Source organism: Dermacentor silvarum, chromosome 2 (genome assembly GCF_013339745.2).
Source record: "Dermacentor silvarum isolate Dsil-2018 chromosome 2, BIME_Dsil_1.4, whole genome shotgun sequence".
In the NCBI taxonomy this organism is placed as follows: Eukaryota; Metazoa; Arthropoda; class Arachnida; order Ixodida; family Ixodidae; genus Dermacentor; species Dermacentor silvarum.
In genome coordinates this window covers 250,970,052-250,986,429 of record NC_051155.1, presented here as the reverse complement: position 1 = coordinate 250,986,429, position 16,378 = coordinate 250,970,052, and the positions used below count along the sequence as shown (strand labels likewise).

Sequence of the window (16,378 nt, the reverse complement as noted above, 5' to 3'; positions counted from 1 at the left end):
GTGTGATATTTTCTTTACTTAAAAAATAGACAAAAAATGCGGTAACATTGATATCACTTCTTTCTGCCACAATTTTTGGGACAAACGAACATATTCTTTATGAAAAAATACATATTTTACTTGACAGTGCATAATTTTCAATAATTTGTTTGCAGCATCTAATATACAATGGCAATGCAGTTATTTTTTCAGTTATTTTTCGTGTATTTGATCCCTTGACAAATTCCATAAGGAGGAGGCCGTGCAGTAATGTGAGCCCCCCCCCGAACAAAATTTCTGGCTATGCCACTCACTTCTACCATCATCCTTTAGTGTTTCCTTCATTTACTACCCACGTACGAACCCATTTCAGTGGGATTTGAGTGCTAATATTTTTTTTGCTGGGTCATTGTCATTTTAGGCGGCTGTTTCATGACCTACGTGACACGCATGTCATGAAATTCATGTCATGACTAATCATTTATGTTCGTCATACACTCTTGTCATAGTATGCCAATTTTGGTAAATACCAAGTTAACGATATGACCTTGACAGCACCAAGACGTAGGTGGCTAGATAGATGGATAGATACCATCAAAGTGGCAAATGTTCGCCAAGAAATGCTTCGCATTTAAAAAATGACTTATTGCAAGACATGAATAGTCAAAACATGCTCATATTTGATATTGTCACATTGTATTTACAAAGAATATATTCAGGCTGCTGTGTATGTTGTCTGGTGCCGCACACTGACCCATCCACTACAATTGCAAACACGGATTATGTACATTTATTTGTATAACTGCTCAACATGTATTCATTTAAACGCAACTGAGTCTGCATATCTCTTTATGTAAGAAGCTACATTTCTGTCACACCATGCTTCATTCATCTTCAGTTGCTTCAAATGAAACTCTATGGTTTTGTGGAGACCGAGTTAATGCAAGTTTATCAGCAAGACTGGAAATATTCCATTCTTATTAAAAATCTGGAAAATTCATGTACATTACTTGCAACATTTGTAAATGTAGTTAGCAAGAGTGGAAAGAGATGATTCTAAATAAGTGAAGCATTACCACAGAATGGAAGGTAAATTTGTCACTTTAATTGTTTCCAGTGGAGAGGGAAGGCTAAGAGCACATAGCATAACAATGCAACACAACAAACATATGCGCCATAATCACCATCAGTGGCTAGCAAGAGGAAATTCAAAAGTCAATAACAATGAAAGAAAGCCTCCTGCTCCAGACTAAACCGACCCAAAACATTTTTGTCTCTCAAACCAGCCCAAAAAAGTTAAGTTGCAGTCACACCCCAAAACAATACATTGTGGCAAGAGTGTCATCAGTAGACATAAATGAGCAGGTACATTATTTAAAAATCCCAAGAAGGGAATGAACACATGGATAGGAAATATACCTTGCAACGAGAACACAGCCAGGTTAGTCAAACCAAAAGATAACTCTGAAATTACCTAAGAATGAAGGCACAGGGTCATGATAATCCATTGCTGAAATGATGTAACAATTCTATTTCATTATTAATTGCAGCACGACAAAGAAGACAACAGAGAGACACAAGGTTAAAACACAGAGCACTCTGCGTGTTGACTTTCTTTCTGGCCATTGTTTTCAGGTTGTGCTGCAGTTAATAATGAATGAACACCAACTAGCCCAACTTTCAGTTCTTAAGTAACCAATTCTATTTCAACTCCTTTGCGTGCTTCTTCATCGGCCAAGCTGCACCTTACTTGCAATATCACTGCAAATGGCTGCCATCCGGAGCAACAAATGTTAAGAATAAGATAGAATTGGTTGAACAGAATTGTTTCATTACACCAGCCCATATTACTTTCAAGGAACATAATGTATTCAGTTTAGTGAAGTGTGAGTGAGCTAAATGATTGCAGAACAAAACAAACCAGCACATGTTCGTGCGATAAGAGGAAAATAAAAAGTGGTACAACTATCTCAACCAGGTACCAAAGTAATGTAAGCAACCTGACAAGTGCTCATCTGACAGTCTATTATACTATCGTGCAGAGAGCTGCACAGCCCAAAAGTGAGGATGACTGAAGGATGAGATAAACATGACAGAAAACAGACCAGATCATGTGTTCAGGATAAGGAATGCATGTAGCACAAATTTCAAGCAGTTGGATGAACCAGAGGTAAGGTCTAGACTGAACTATAGATGTGACAGCCTCTGGTCGTTCATGTATATGTTTGTCTCCAGCTGACCTTTATGACTTTCCAGTGATGCCTCACATTGTGACAAGTTTGAGCAAGAAGTGATGAAATGGCCATTCAGCTGACAATCTTATGATTCTGGAGTGACACAAACAGCCATAGTTGTAAGTTGTAGGTTTCATAGTATATACCACACTTTAAACCTGGTATGGCTATTTAAGCCAGAATATATAATCAAGGCCTTTCTTATTTTTAGTTATACTGCAAAAGAAACAAAAACAACAACCCAAGGCAGGTAAGCGTGTGCTTGTGCTTTTTGCTGTAATATCATGTAAGCATAAGTACAAAGTTTTGAGTACATCAAGGGGTAAATATTGATCCAGCAAAATTAGGCATTACACGAATGTGAATGCACATAATGCCCACATGAGCTGTGCAGTTTCAACTGTTCAAGTACATTGTTTGAGCTTGTATATTATGCAAGCTAGTCAGAAATAACGAGCAGTTATGTTAGATAATTAGTCACTTTTAGTATGGCAGAGATCTTCACAAATATATGCAAAACAACTAGGCCAACACACGAGAGCTCAATAAAATGTTTAAGCCCACCTCTAACCGTCTTTTTACCCTGCAGATCAGGTCGAAGTCTCAATAACATTTTTAATGAATAAATACTTTATCTGTAAAATATTAGCCATGATAAAATGCCTCAGTGGATGAAACATCCATGTGATTAGGGAAGCATGCAGGAATCTGTACTTTTTTTTGAAGAAGAAGAGAAGATTCCAGGCTTCAGTGTCATCTACTTTTTTTCAAACAACATGCTGCAACTCTGACGTCACAGGATGGTGTGTGTTGTTTGTAGATTTTGGAACAGCTCATAACAGACCATGTTCTGGAATTCTTCGTGGTGTATCATGCCACTTGACAACACATTCACCCTGGAAAAGATCACCCTGTTTTTACTGATTACTAATGGCTATATTACCCACAAACATCAAAGACAAGAGTGAAAGCTTAGCAGTAAGAGGAAGACAGCACCGGGAACAAGCACAAGTGATATGGTTCTATCAGTGTCGCAAGAGTTCAGAGAGAAAATACAAACTTCTGCAGTGCCACAGTAACATCAGGCACCTTAAGCACATGCAAGCTTCAGTTGTACACCCTGGAGCGTTCACAGTCTTGTTCAATGCCATCCTGTATCGTGACTGACTGTAGAAAGATTGAAAGACTTACAATAGCAATGGCGACACATTGCTTTCTTACTTTAGCTGCAACACTGCAGCATACAGAAATGGCACAACTCTTGTCGAAGTCTGACATGGCAGTCTTGAAAGCACAGCAAGAAGTGTTTGAAAAAACTTTTTGCACTGCTGGCCATGGGTGTAACAGTGAACTTCTGAACCATCTGCGCATTTCATAGAAGGTAAACTGCAAGCCATCAGACAATGCTGAGGCATCTGTCTTGTCATGTTTAGAAGGCTTACACAGCCGGTTTTTGTGCTCATAGAGCATGCACAACTTTCTTCTCCATCAGGAAGGTTGCTTCATTATCTCATGGCCACTTCATGAGCACATGTACATGAGCATATCCAGACTTTTAACCTCTTAGAGAGCACAGAGTGTTCACCTTAATGCCTCACAAAATGTATGTGCAGAAAACAAGCAAATGGCACAGGCAACAGTTTTCAACTGCAAAGTTTATTGAACACTTCTTTCAAAGAGCACTCACTGTGGCACAGTTGGAAAACAAGACTGCAGGCTGAATGTAATGCATTGATACTAGCAAAGCCCACGCATGTTCTGGCACTTCACTGATCTCGTTTTGCAACTGTGTGAAAGCAACTGCTCCTTGAAGAAAGATTACCAATAAACTTCAAAGATGACAGTTGATGCCTGCATCTGTTGCCCATACTTTGAACCCTCATTTATTTCAGACTTTTGCATCCTGAAATCTCAGCGCATTTATGCATTTGATACAGAAGCACTTCACATAAGAACTTCTGTATCATCAAAATGCTATCAAGCTGTCATTACAACACAGTAAGCTTGACAGGATGACATGTCGGAGGTCAGGGTTAATTAGGCATTCATTTCAACAGTAGCCTTCTAGTGTGTGTAGTCTTCAAGTTTGCAAAAAAAAAGACAACAAAAAAGGAGGAAAAAAGGGGGCATGCAACAGCACTTTGTGCCAGGAGCCTGCTTCGTTGTCAGTCAGTATAAGTGAACTGAATCATGAAACTGTCACAGGTAAGATGCTGCACCACATTATTTCGCTGGCAGTACTACAGTAAAAGTGCTGCAAAGACAGTTTGGCTTTACACTGAAGCAAAAGGTGATGTTTGCAGCCTTATCACAGTCAACAAATGGCTGAGCTAATGCCATCAACAATAGCAAACTGTGCCGATATCCTGGTGCAGTGCTAGGCCAGGTTTTTTGTGATATTGCTTGACTGAATATGACACATACAAAAGCATCCCAAAGCATACACACCAAAGCATGCAAGCTGAAAAAATCAAAATAAAGCCTAGAGCAGTGTTGCAAAACACACTTCAGTAGTTGTTGAAGCTATTGCCCACCTAAAAATTCAGTGCACTGAGCAATAGCCAGTAATGGCCAACACAACTTCAAGTCGCAGAACACTGATAAAAAGCTAATGTTTCCAAACAAAGGCAATTTTCCTGCAACCAATACTTCTGTCACGCCCTTCATCTGATTGTGTTTGCACTAATCATGGTGAAACATGTGCCATGGTACCCCACTACCACGCACTACAGATGTGGGTCACAGTCCTTGTATTCAGTGCTAATTCAGGAACCTTTGGAGTTCTTAAAGCTCCACTCAGATATTTGGTAAATAGCACTTTATGGATTTTGCTCATATTTAAGTGATGCTGGCACAGTCAGGAATCAGAGCGAACAAGCTCAAGTTACATCAAAGTGCTCCACAATGTTTAGTGCCAGCAACTGAAGGCAGATAAGCTACATCTATCAGAGATGAATGTCATTGGCGATAGCGTGGCGCTGCGAATAGCCGACAGATTTGGTATGCTTGTTGTACACTGGCTCAATGATAGAACTATCCCACCATCATCTGTGCTGAAATGCCAGATGTGATGCATCATGTGTTGGCTCAAACCTTGTAATCTTGTGTTGGTGCTGCAATCTGGTGACAAATGCCTGCAAGCATTATACAGCTGTTCTGACTCACTGAAATCGAGTACTAAGTGGCACCAAAACCCACAGTACAATGAGGCTTTACAGTTTAACTGTTACACATTAATGTAATTAAGCCACCAAAATCACTGCCCTGGCTTTCATGGTGATCTGCCACAAACTCGTATTGCAACAGCCTGCACACTTTGCTTTGCGGTGAGCTGCTGCAGCCTACTGTGTACTCACATTACACAACCTTAGGAGAAAGTACACTTGAGCAAGAAGTGCCAGCATCCAGCTCCTGTTTTATCATACATGAGTGATGGTATCACATTTTTGTTCCACCTCAAGCCACATTTGTAGTACTATCAGGTTGTTGTTCTTTCATTGCGATATTCATACACCACTTTCTGAAACCTTCACACAAACTACCGGATCACCCTGAATGTGCGATGACACTTTTCACATGGCGAGTAAGTTGGGCTGATTGTAACCAATGGCTTTTGATTACACAACTGCTGTGCATACTTGTCGGCATCACTGCTGCTAAACAGTCATTTTATTTTGCAGGCAAACATCTAGCCAAAAAATCACTTCGCACAAGGAGCAGTTCGCACCCTGTTCAATCCCCCATTTTTAAAAGAAAAGGTATTGCCTAGCACCAGTAGTGCTTTGTGGTATCAGCCATAGAGGGAACTCTTCAAGCTGTTACTGCTGGGATGTGGGCATAGTACGTCGCCTTTGTCGCGGTTTAGCGACAGGCATCCGCAGAAGACGTCCAACCCAACTGGGCAGGGAACCTGGCTGGCTGGCTGCATCTAGCTCGCTAGTGCTTAGCGGGTCCAACAGGCAGCGATGTTCGGGGCTGAGGAAATCTTCAGAAGTGCAGGTGCCCCTGGTAGCCGTGGTCAGCTTGGCATCCTGCCAAAGTATGTAAGCAACACAGGTTGCATCAACATAGAATGCAAGTAACTAATGGCACATTCAACTGGTCACACATTCACCTGGTTGCTGGCTGGTCGAAATAAAGTGCCCGAACACATTTGCTGGGTTCATTCAGAACGTTGTGCTCAAGCTCGAATTTGGAGGCACTCTCACCTTCGAGCTATAGTGCGTGACCGAGATCCAACAGAATTCTGATCATATGGTTCATTTGATTGCTCCGGCAGCAGCAGAACGTTTGGCTCAGGCATGGATTCTCTGGCTCCAATGTCGAGAGGCCTCCGTGTCGGCACAGACCATGTTGGAGCCCGGCAGGAACCAGTCGAATGTACCAAGAGAAGCTCATGTAACTTCCCAGCCCATTTGAAGTTTTATTCTATGTAACATACTGTGTGTTGTATAAGCAGGAGTGTCAGGTAAAACGTGACTAGTAGTGATGCAACACTATCGGTAAATTGACTATCGATAGTATCGATAGTTTTTTTTAAACCATCGATAGTGTAAAAAGGCTATCGATAGTATAACTGTATTATCGGTGTTACTATCGATAGTATCATCGGTAGTATTACTACCGATAATACCATCGCTTCAGTCGAACAAGCAACGACTTTGTATGCACGTATGTACATTCGTGAGCAGACTTGTTTAGAGCGCTGGAGGTGGTGTACTGTGGAACAAATCATAGCGTGCAACTGTAGTGTCAAGGGCAACGTTCTCGTTCCTTGCTTTTATGTCTATGCAGCTTCGATTGAGTTCAAGCACTGACCTTGAAACCCAGCAAGCATACGTGCTGAACAAATAATTCCACTCGAATTAAAGCTCAGAAACAGGCGTGCCGAACGGTGCATCTCGGGCCGCTGTTGCCAGCACAACAAGGACACACTTTATCCACCAGCAACTGTACATAGGGTACATCTGCAGAGCTCGCCGACGGGTAGACTGCGATAACGAAGAGTCCTGTCATAGTTACCTCCACCACCATATACCACGCACTCGGGGAACCAAGTTCGTGCGGTTGATTTTATACTATCGATAGTACTATTGAAAGTACAATCCATAGTACTGTATCGACAGCACTATCCATAGTTTTTTCTTTTTCTTTTTTTACCATCGATAGTTCGATAGGGACTCAACTATCGATAGTTCTGTATCACTACTCTACTGGCTAAACTGCTTGCTCATTTATGCTCAAACTTTGCACAGAGGTGGCACTTTTGTAGCATTCAGCTGTATAATAAGTTTGTAAGCACATCTTGCTGCTATATCCAGGAAAAAATGAGATGTGCTAGTTCTGGCAATGCTAGACAAAAAAACTTCAATTTTACTCTAACAGAATATGGCTGCCACCTGCCATTGTTAGAGTGAAACATGGCCTGTGCCTTGTTTCAGGGTTACAGTGAGAGATGGCATCACTGTTCCGTTTCTGCAAACTCCACACCCTTTGCCCAGTGTTGCCACACATGATTCATACTTCCGAGATAGTCTGTGTGAAAACAGGCAAGCAATGCCAGCTACACACAAAACTTGAGCACGAAAGAACCAGATGTTTGGCTAAAAGACCCATGTATGCATCTATTTACACAGCATTCAGTATGTGCTCATGCACTTTCTTTCAGAGGTTCTCTGCCATGTAGCAAAAGATGCTGCCAGGGGAGGAAACATGCTGTTTTGTCTGGGGTTGTTGAAACACACACATGCTACTTACACAGACACCAGAATTTAATGATTCATTGTGGTCATTTTGATCGAGATGCCTGTAGTTTGATCTTGAAACCAACAGCACTCCATACAATGTCATGAGGAGAGATAGCTCGCTGACGCAGTATAGGGAGAAGACATGAGCAACAACATATAAAATATATATTCAACTACTGCATCTCTTCACTATTTCATATTATATGTCTTGTGGCACTGTAGCTAAATTGGTAGAGCTCAATATGCATCATGTGAAAGTTGTGGGTTCAGTTCCCCACCGGCAAAAATTTTTCAAATACTTCCCACTAGAAGAGGAACACCAGACTTAAGGACTCCCTTGTACAGCTTCTTTGTCTTTGGCAGCCGTATTGCAAAGTCTTCTGCTCTTTGTAAGCTCCAATTACAATGTTTCATATACAGGGTGGCGCGGCTATCATGAACCAAAATTTAAAAAAAGCGAAGCATCCAGTATATTTTGTCATTCAGTCATCAGTTCATAATTATTAATTAATGCAGTTTTCAATTATTATTTTTAATATACTTACACTGAATTATAAAATTGAATACTTCACTGAATTGATAACCGTAGCTCCCTATGTTGAACAAGACGTGGCATCACTCATTAGAAGACTAAGCTGTTCAAGTATCTGAACTAGAATAATCTGCAGCAATTACAAACATCTCTTTCAAATAATAATTCAGGGCTTGGTCGTGAATAATAACTGTGGTACCTGCCCTATTGTCACAGCATCTGTTTGGGCCCTATGATTGAGGTCATGTGGCATGCTTACCGCTCCAAAAATCAGGCAAGTGCTGCACTGCACTGCTTTCACACTTTGAAGCATTGAATGTCATACAGGCAAACCAGACCAAGGGTCAATTCACATACGCAGTGGCTTCAAAACTTTTATCAACTACAGCACATTTTGCACCAGTAAACATGTCAATCATTCGAGTTTATTAAGTAAGAACAAAAAAAAGTCGCAATTTCGCCCGAAAGGGGAAGAATCGATTGCTATAGCAAATTAGTAGACAGCTATACAAAGAAGGGATAGTAGTTTTATTGGCCGAATAAACTAGTAAATGTTCGCTTACTAACTAAATTAACAAGCATGGTGCCACGTGCGCACAGGCAAACAGAAACACATCTCACTCGATGAGCGTGGACACTCGCTGTCAAAACGCGGAGGAAGAGTGGCAGCAGCGAGCGAATTGACCTTCGTGCTGCCTCTCACTTCAACGCGAACTAAGTGGCGAGAACAGAGCGCACACGAAGCTATGAGCCCTCGGTGCACCTAGACTCTGTACTCATCACCGATTGCTTTCCAGATAGAGCTCGTGCGGCCGCGCTCAGCCACGTCATGCACACCTGCCGCCGAAGTAGAACGCCCCTCCCCACCCCCTTTCCATGCCTTGTGTGCGATGGAAGACAGCGTGCTTCCTCCCTTGTGCACACGGGGTCAAGCCACTATCCTCGGCTCACCCTTGAACGCCTCCACTTGCACCTACAGCATACGGCGTGCGGCCACGGTGCAATTGCGCTTGGACTTTATACGGAACATCACGGCGACCCCGATGCCGATCACGACGGCGGAAATGAGCCTGGTGTGTCCACTCAATTTCTATCAGAATAAAAGTAAAATTGATTACTTGTTTTTATTCACTAACACTCACTGTCATTCAATAACTTTTTTTTGGTAACCAATGACATGTGAGCAGCTATTTTATTGTCGAGACAAGCTGTAACAGGTGACACAGCTTTGAGAACTTAATATTGCCAAGAGAACGCTTGTAGTTGTCCATGCGACAGCCTCGTGGATGCACATGTTCAGGCAGGCAAACCTGGCACTCAGAATTTGTAGGTTGGTGCAGCTTGTATTGTTGGCACTGCATTATGCATCTCGCGATGGTTTCGAGCTTGTATGTGGCACGAGCACCACCATGTCAGAATGCTCTCGTTCAGTGTGTTTACACCTTACTTTTTCTATTGTCATTCCATAGTTTGTGGGGTCTCACATGTGCTCTTGGGACAAAGGAACGACAACACAGTAGTGCAAACAATCAAAAGGGCATTTATTGCGCCTTTCAAACACCAATGCACACTAGCCGAATTACAACCAATTGAACATTCACATGGGCGCGCGACAAATCAAGGAAGTCTGACTCATCGCGACCCGATAGCGAGCGAATATGTTCGCCCCATGCTGACACCATCGCCTAGTCGTTCCCGTGTACGGTCACGCGAACGGTAGCGCGTTCGAACGATCCGTGTTCGTCCATACCGGTGCCCCGCTCCGAGCCACGCGAGACGTCTCGCGAAGCGTGGATCGGCGCATGCGCGGGACGTCCGCGTCGCTCACCGATCCCAACCCAAAGAGAAAGCGCCTTCGACCTTTTTCTCCCAAGATGCCCCGCCGTTCGGTGGCGTTAGCATCGCGACACTCGCGCCATCTCCTGTAATGCGCCACAACCACCACGACCGCCGCCGGGCTTAGCCACGCGGAGAAGCCGGACTACAGGAGACATGCGGGGAAAACAACATCAGGAGACGCGTGAGAGTCGCGCATCCCCACATCCCCCCAACCTTATATCACTACACATACTCAGGCGAAAAATGTCCACGCGCTTTCCATAACATGCGAGCCGACATTGTCTCTGGCGTTCACCACTGGCGTCCGTTGGTCACAGCACCAGCTCTGCAGATTCGATGGCACGACTCCAGCACAGGACTCTGGAAACGGCGATGCAGAAGTCGGCACGAGCAAGCGTCGCTCGCGCCGACGCGCCCTGCCGGCGAGAGCCGCTGTAGCCGTTGGTGACTGCCGGCTCTTTTCCCCGCCGCCGAGGGTAGCGATACGGACACAGGCGGCCGCCGAAATCGCTGCGCCGAACTGGCCACAGGCATCTGCATCGCCTGGGGTAGCTCGATTGTAGTCCGGGGCAGCAGCACTGACGATGTGCAGGTGACAGCAAACTAGGGGTGACTCCGCTCACGCTGCGTACACTCAACGCACTCGGCGAACACTAAAGTAGTGCAAGGGAGAGGAATTCGGCATACGCATCGTCCGCATGGTACGATGTTCAATTCGGCTAGCGAAATTTCGGACAGCATTTCAGATGCTAAGTTCACGTGAACAAAGCTTGCTTTCTTGAATGGAACGTGTAATATCAATTCGTGCGAGGCTAACTAAAATGAGGGAAGCAAAGTGCGACACCTCAACACAACGGTCCACCAGGTTGTGTCCCTCCACGTGCGACAGGCGGCTTTGTAAAGCCTTAGGCCTAATGCGTCGCTACTTTGAGAACAACCGGCATCAAAAAAAAAAAAAAAACACCCAAAATGGGCACAACAGGCAGCCGCGAGGAGATGTTAGCTCTGTGAGGTGGTCCTACCCCGCTCGGTGCACACAGCATCTGAGTTGACGGCGCCCACCGACGGTGTCGGAGCGTCCGGTGCCAGGCCGCAATACCAGTCAGCCCGTAGCGGCACCCATGGCCCGCGGCTACCCGGCTCCCTGAGCCGCGACTTCCGAAGTAAAAGAGATAGAAGAAGCTATTTACATAAGAAATTCGGACCACCCACGAGGCTTCCGTACTCACTCGCTTCAGGCTTGCCAATGCGCCGCGGGCGCTAGGCCTCGCTCTCCCAGGATGCAGACCACGTGGCTCTCGTACCGACGAGTGTTCTTCAACACTCGTGAAAAGGCTTAGCATGTTTAAAACTTAAAACAGGCTACAGCAACCGTCGCCTCGCTCAAGAAAGCACGCCACCGACGCCAGCGATCAAAATCTATGCTAGGAATACGATTCGGTTCAGACAAAGGTTGTCTCGAACCGAGCAAAACTGTCAAAATTATCGTCCGATGTCCCAAGAGCCCCACGTTGGGCGCCAGATGTGGGGTCTCACACGGGCTCTTGGGACAAAGGAACGACAACACAGTAGTGCAAACAATCACAAGGGCATTTATTGCGCCTTTCATACACCAATGCACACTAGCCTAATTACAACCAATTGAACATTCACATGGGCGCGCGACAAATCAAGGAAGTCTGACTCACCGCGACCCGACAGCGAGCGAATATGTTCGCCCCATGCTATGATACCATCGCCTAGTCATTCACGTGTACGGTCACGCGAACGGTAGCGCGTTCGAACGATCCGTGTTCGTCCATACCGGCGCCCCGCTCCGAGCCACGCGAGACGTCTCGCAAAGCGTGGATTAGTGCACGCGCGGCACGTCCGCGTCGCTCACCAATCCCAATCCAAAGAGGAAGAGCCCTCGACCTTTCTCTCCCAAGTCACCCCGCCGTTCGGCGGCGTTAGCATCGTGACACTAGCTCCATCTCCCGCAATGCGCCGCAACCACCACGACTGCCGCCGGGCTTAGCGATGCGGAGAAGCCGGACTACGGGAGACATGCGGGGAAAACAACATCAGGGGACGCGTGAGAGTCACGCATCTCCACAAGTTTCTGACCTCTGTTAGCTACTTTCCCTGTATGGTGTTTATATGTTACAACACTGTCCTTCCCTCCAGTGCACACATCAAGCGAGTTTTCAGTAATACTGATGTCCTCGAAAGAAAATGAGGAAACATGGCCAAAATTTTAAAAAGCAATTGTTAGCAAAGATAATGTGTGAAGGGCTGCAGAGGACGCATTAGAAGAGCCAGGCTAGCTTATTCTATTTACAGTACTATGTGTGCAATGTTAACAAAATTTGGGAGAAAAGTAACGTAAACGTAACCAATTACTTTTTAGTAATTGCTCAATTACAATTGTGGGTTATTAATTGGTCACTGTAATCAATTAAATTTTTGAATGAAGTAATTGTAACTGTAATCGGTTACAGTATTTCCCGGTGTACAAGTTGCTGCTTTTTTCAGAATTTTTCATCGGTGCGTCTTATATAATGGTGCTACAGTCGAATCCCCCTACAAAGAATGCCGCTACAACGAAATTTCCGCCACAACGAAGATTTTACGATTCCCCGTCTGCTGCCCATAGAAAGTAATACAAAAAAAGTCTCTCCATAACGAAGACTTTTTATTCGGTATTTCCGCTTCAACTAATTTTTCAAGAACGAAACTGGGACTGAATTGAAGTTGGAACTGCCAAGTAGTCAAATTAGAAGGCCCTTCCAAAGCTGTGACGATCGTATGTCTGCTTGAACGAGGTTTTCGCGAATGAAATCAAGTTCAAAGTACCGGTTTACACCACTGCAATTCATAGCCACCACACGCCTACGTGAGACTGCAAGGGATCACCACAATCGCTACCGTTTTATGTGGCGTGCGTGTCCGGTCGAAATGGCTACACCAACGAAGAAGCGTAAATTTCTCTCTCTCGAGAAGGCACATGTGATCGCCGAGGCAAAGAGCGAAAGGAAAAAATTTCGCAGTTTCGCCTGAAAGGCGAAGCATCGATTGCGATAGCAGATTAGTAGACAGCTATACGAACTAAGGATCATAGTTTTATCGGCTGTATAAACTTGTAAACATTTGCTTACGAACTAAATTACCAAGCACGGTGTCACACGCGCACAGGTAAACATGAAAACATCGCGCTCGATGACCGCGAAAACTCTGTGTCAACACGCTGGAATTCTCAAGAAGGCGCGGCAATAGCAGCGAGTGAATTGACCTCCGTGCCGTCTCTCGCTTCAACGCGAACTTAATGTCGACATCACAGTGCACACGACTCTACCGGCACTAGCTGCACTTTGTCCACATCGCAGATCACTTTGAAGATGAGGCCCGCCCGGGCGCGCACTTTGTGCACGGCGCAGATTGCTTTCAAGATACGGCGGCCACACCGCAGCTGCTGTTGTCAACCTGATGCCAATGTCTCGTCGTCTGGGGAAAATGACAACCCGCTAGACACACCGACTCCGGCGACTGCTTTGAAAGTAATGGATCCTTTTGACCTCGTCTTAAAAGTTATCAGAGCCCACGACAATGACATCATGATGGCTTTTTTAATGGACTGTGAGACTCGCGTAACGGCTTTGCTTGCCGTGAAGCGTAAGAAATCCAGGCTGACCGATTTCTGGAAATAAAACTTCTGGTCTTGCCAAATTTGCCGACTTTGTCATAAATATGCAATGAAATTGTGATAATTCAAACCGCTTCATTGTTAAGGTGCATGTGCCGCAAAATGAGTGTTTCGCGGTCGCCGGGCACGCGCATTGGGTTGGGCGTCGGCCGCAATGTACGAAAAATGCTGTAACAGCGACACAAAATGCATTCTCTCGTGAAGTTGACACTTTATTGACCATCTTCGATATGTGTCAACCTTTGCCCAAACGCCATCATGAAGATTTCCCAGACGATGGTTTCGGTTTCGTTCGCGGCTTTGCCGTGTGGCCTACACATATACATACTAATTTCGAGTCAACGAAGTTCCTCCACAACGAAATTTTTCACGTGTCCGTGAATTTCGTTGTAGCGGGACTCGACTGTACTTATAGACATTTTTTTCGTTTTTTTTTCAGAAAAACTGCTGTCAGAATCGGATTGGATGCTGTGGCCACGCGAAGTGCACTGGGCTGACCTCCTCTGGCAGTTGCTACGGGCTGCGCGCGCTATGCAGATAGTGGGTTCGTCCCATAATCGAGTTGCCGAGCACCGTGCGAGGACGCAGCAGCAACGCAAGCGGCGGCAGGCCAACCGCGAGTCAACCAACTTTGAAATCGTTGCATCTGCTGATCGCTACAGTACAAGCCACCCCCCCTCCTTCCTGTGCTGCCTTCCCGCTTTCCCCCTTTGTGCGTGATTCGGCTCACCGTCGCATGCTTTCACTCGCACATACAGCATGCAGCGTGCGGGGATGATGCCTTGCACTTTATACGGAACGACGCAGTGACCACGACGGCGGAAATGCGCCTGGAGTGTGCGTATCATTGCTATCATAGCCCATATGCTTGCACGTGACCCACGTTCACGAAGTGAAACATACGTCACTAATTTTTAAAAATCACTTACCAAATGAACAGGTGTGTCCTGTACACCAGGTGCGACTTATATACATTTTTTTTCCAGAACTGCTGTTTTTAGGGGTGTGTGACTTATAAAAAGATGCGACTTATAGACCTGTAAATACGGTAATTCTTTTCTATCACATGCACATGTCTGCCCTGTACCTTGGCAGCTTCTCTTCGGCGAAATTCTGTCTTGGCCATCTCTGTAGCAACCCACTCAGGAACGTCAGGGATGGCGTAAGCAATGGCAAACTTGATGCAGAGGACCACATGCTGTGAAAAAAAAAGAAGGCACCAACTGCAGTGTTATTACGAAATTAGAAGAATTTGCTAGTCACAGCTACTCATTTTTGCAAACACTTAGGTTTAACATTCAGAGTTTATCAATGGCAGTTAAAGCAACCACAGAAACTGAAGGGAACGAGCACAGCACAAGAGTTCCTAGCGGGCTGTCTCAGCTGTTGCATAGCAGCAGAGCATTACGCTGAAGCAAGGAGCACGTTTCTGTGATGCTCAAGCACAGGTCAGGCAACACTAAATTATGGGGTTTTACGTGCCAAAACCAGTTCTGATTATGAGGCACGCCGTAGTGGGGGACTCCGGAAATTTGGATCACCTGGGGTTCTTTAACGTGCACCTAAATCTAAGTACACGGGTGCTTTCGCATTTCGCCCCCATCGAAATGCGGCCGCCGTGGCCGGGATTCGATCCCGCGACCTCGTGCTCAGCAGCCCAACACCATAGCCACTGAGCAACCACGGCGGGTGGTCAGGCAACACTGATCAGACAAACGGTTGCCCAGACCAATGTTGCAAGTGCACAGAAACAAATTTTAGATATTGGTCAAAAGTTTGCACACTTCAAGATGGCAACCATTTTCTCCAGTAGTAAATGTACAAAATAAAAAGGAAGATAGAACACGCAACAAGATAGTGCCAGTCTTATGGACACAGCTTAGCTTCCTTGTATTTTCAACACTTTAACATGGCAGGGCTATTTCACTTTTTGCAGTCAGCCATTTATGCTGTGAAGGTCATTCACATTATATTTGAAACCTCTATTCATGCCAGAGCCAGAATGTTGCTGCAGCCAAGCCAAGGCATTGGCTTGAGTTAATTTATCTGTTAAAGATATCCTGAGGTACACTACGCAGACCCCTTGACAGGGCCCTCCGAGGTATGGGAATGGGAAGACAGAATGACCAGGTTAAACAACATCATCAACCATTACAAGATGCAAAGATGCACTTGTCCACCACCCTATCCACAACTCAATAGATCACAGGCGGTCCGGTGGCAACAACTACAAACCAAATCATACAAGAGTCCGACACTAATGCACGCTATTTATCCAGAAATATACACAACAGATAGATGCAAAGTGTGTGGCATCAGAGCCACGCTAGAACACATGCTATGGAAATGCCAGGGACTAATACAT

At 45.1% G+C, this 16,378-nt stretch overlaps 1 protein-coding gene across 1 annotated transcript in view; it reads right to left on the bottom strand.

The window, feature by feature from the left end:
* Positions 1 to 1,062: 1,062 nt before the first annotated feature.
* Positions 1,063 to 16,378, bottom strand: part of LOC119443136 (anoctamin-8-like) — an 81,099-nt gene continuing 65,783 nt past the window's right edge. Inside the window, exons 16-17 of the mRNA XM_037708288.2 lie at positions 15,101 to 15,211; positions 1,063 to 6,244 (exon numbers count right to left, since the gene is read on the bottom strand). Coding sequence (XP_037564216.1) covers positions 6,032 to 6,244; positions 15,101 to 15,211 — 324 coding nt within the window. The 3' untranslated portion in view covers positions 1,063 to 6,031. The remainder of the gene's footprint in view (positions 6,245 to 15,100; positions 15,212 to 16,378) is intronic.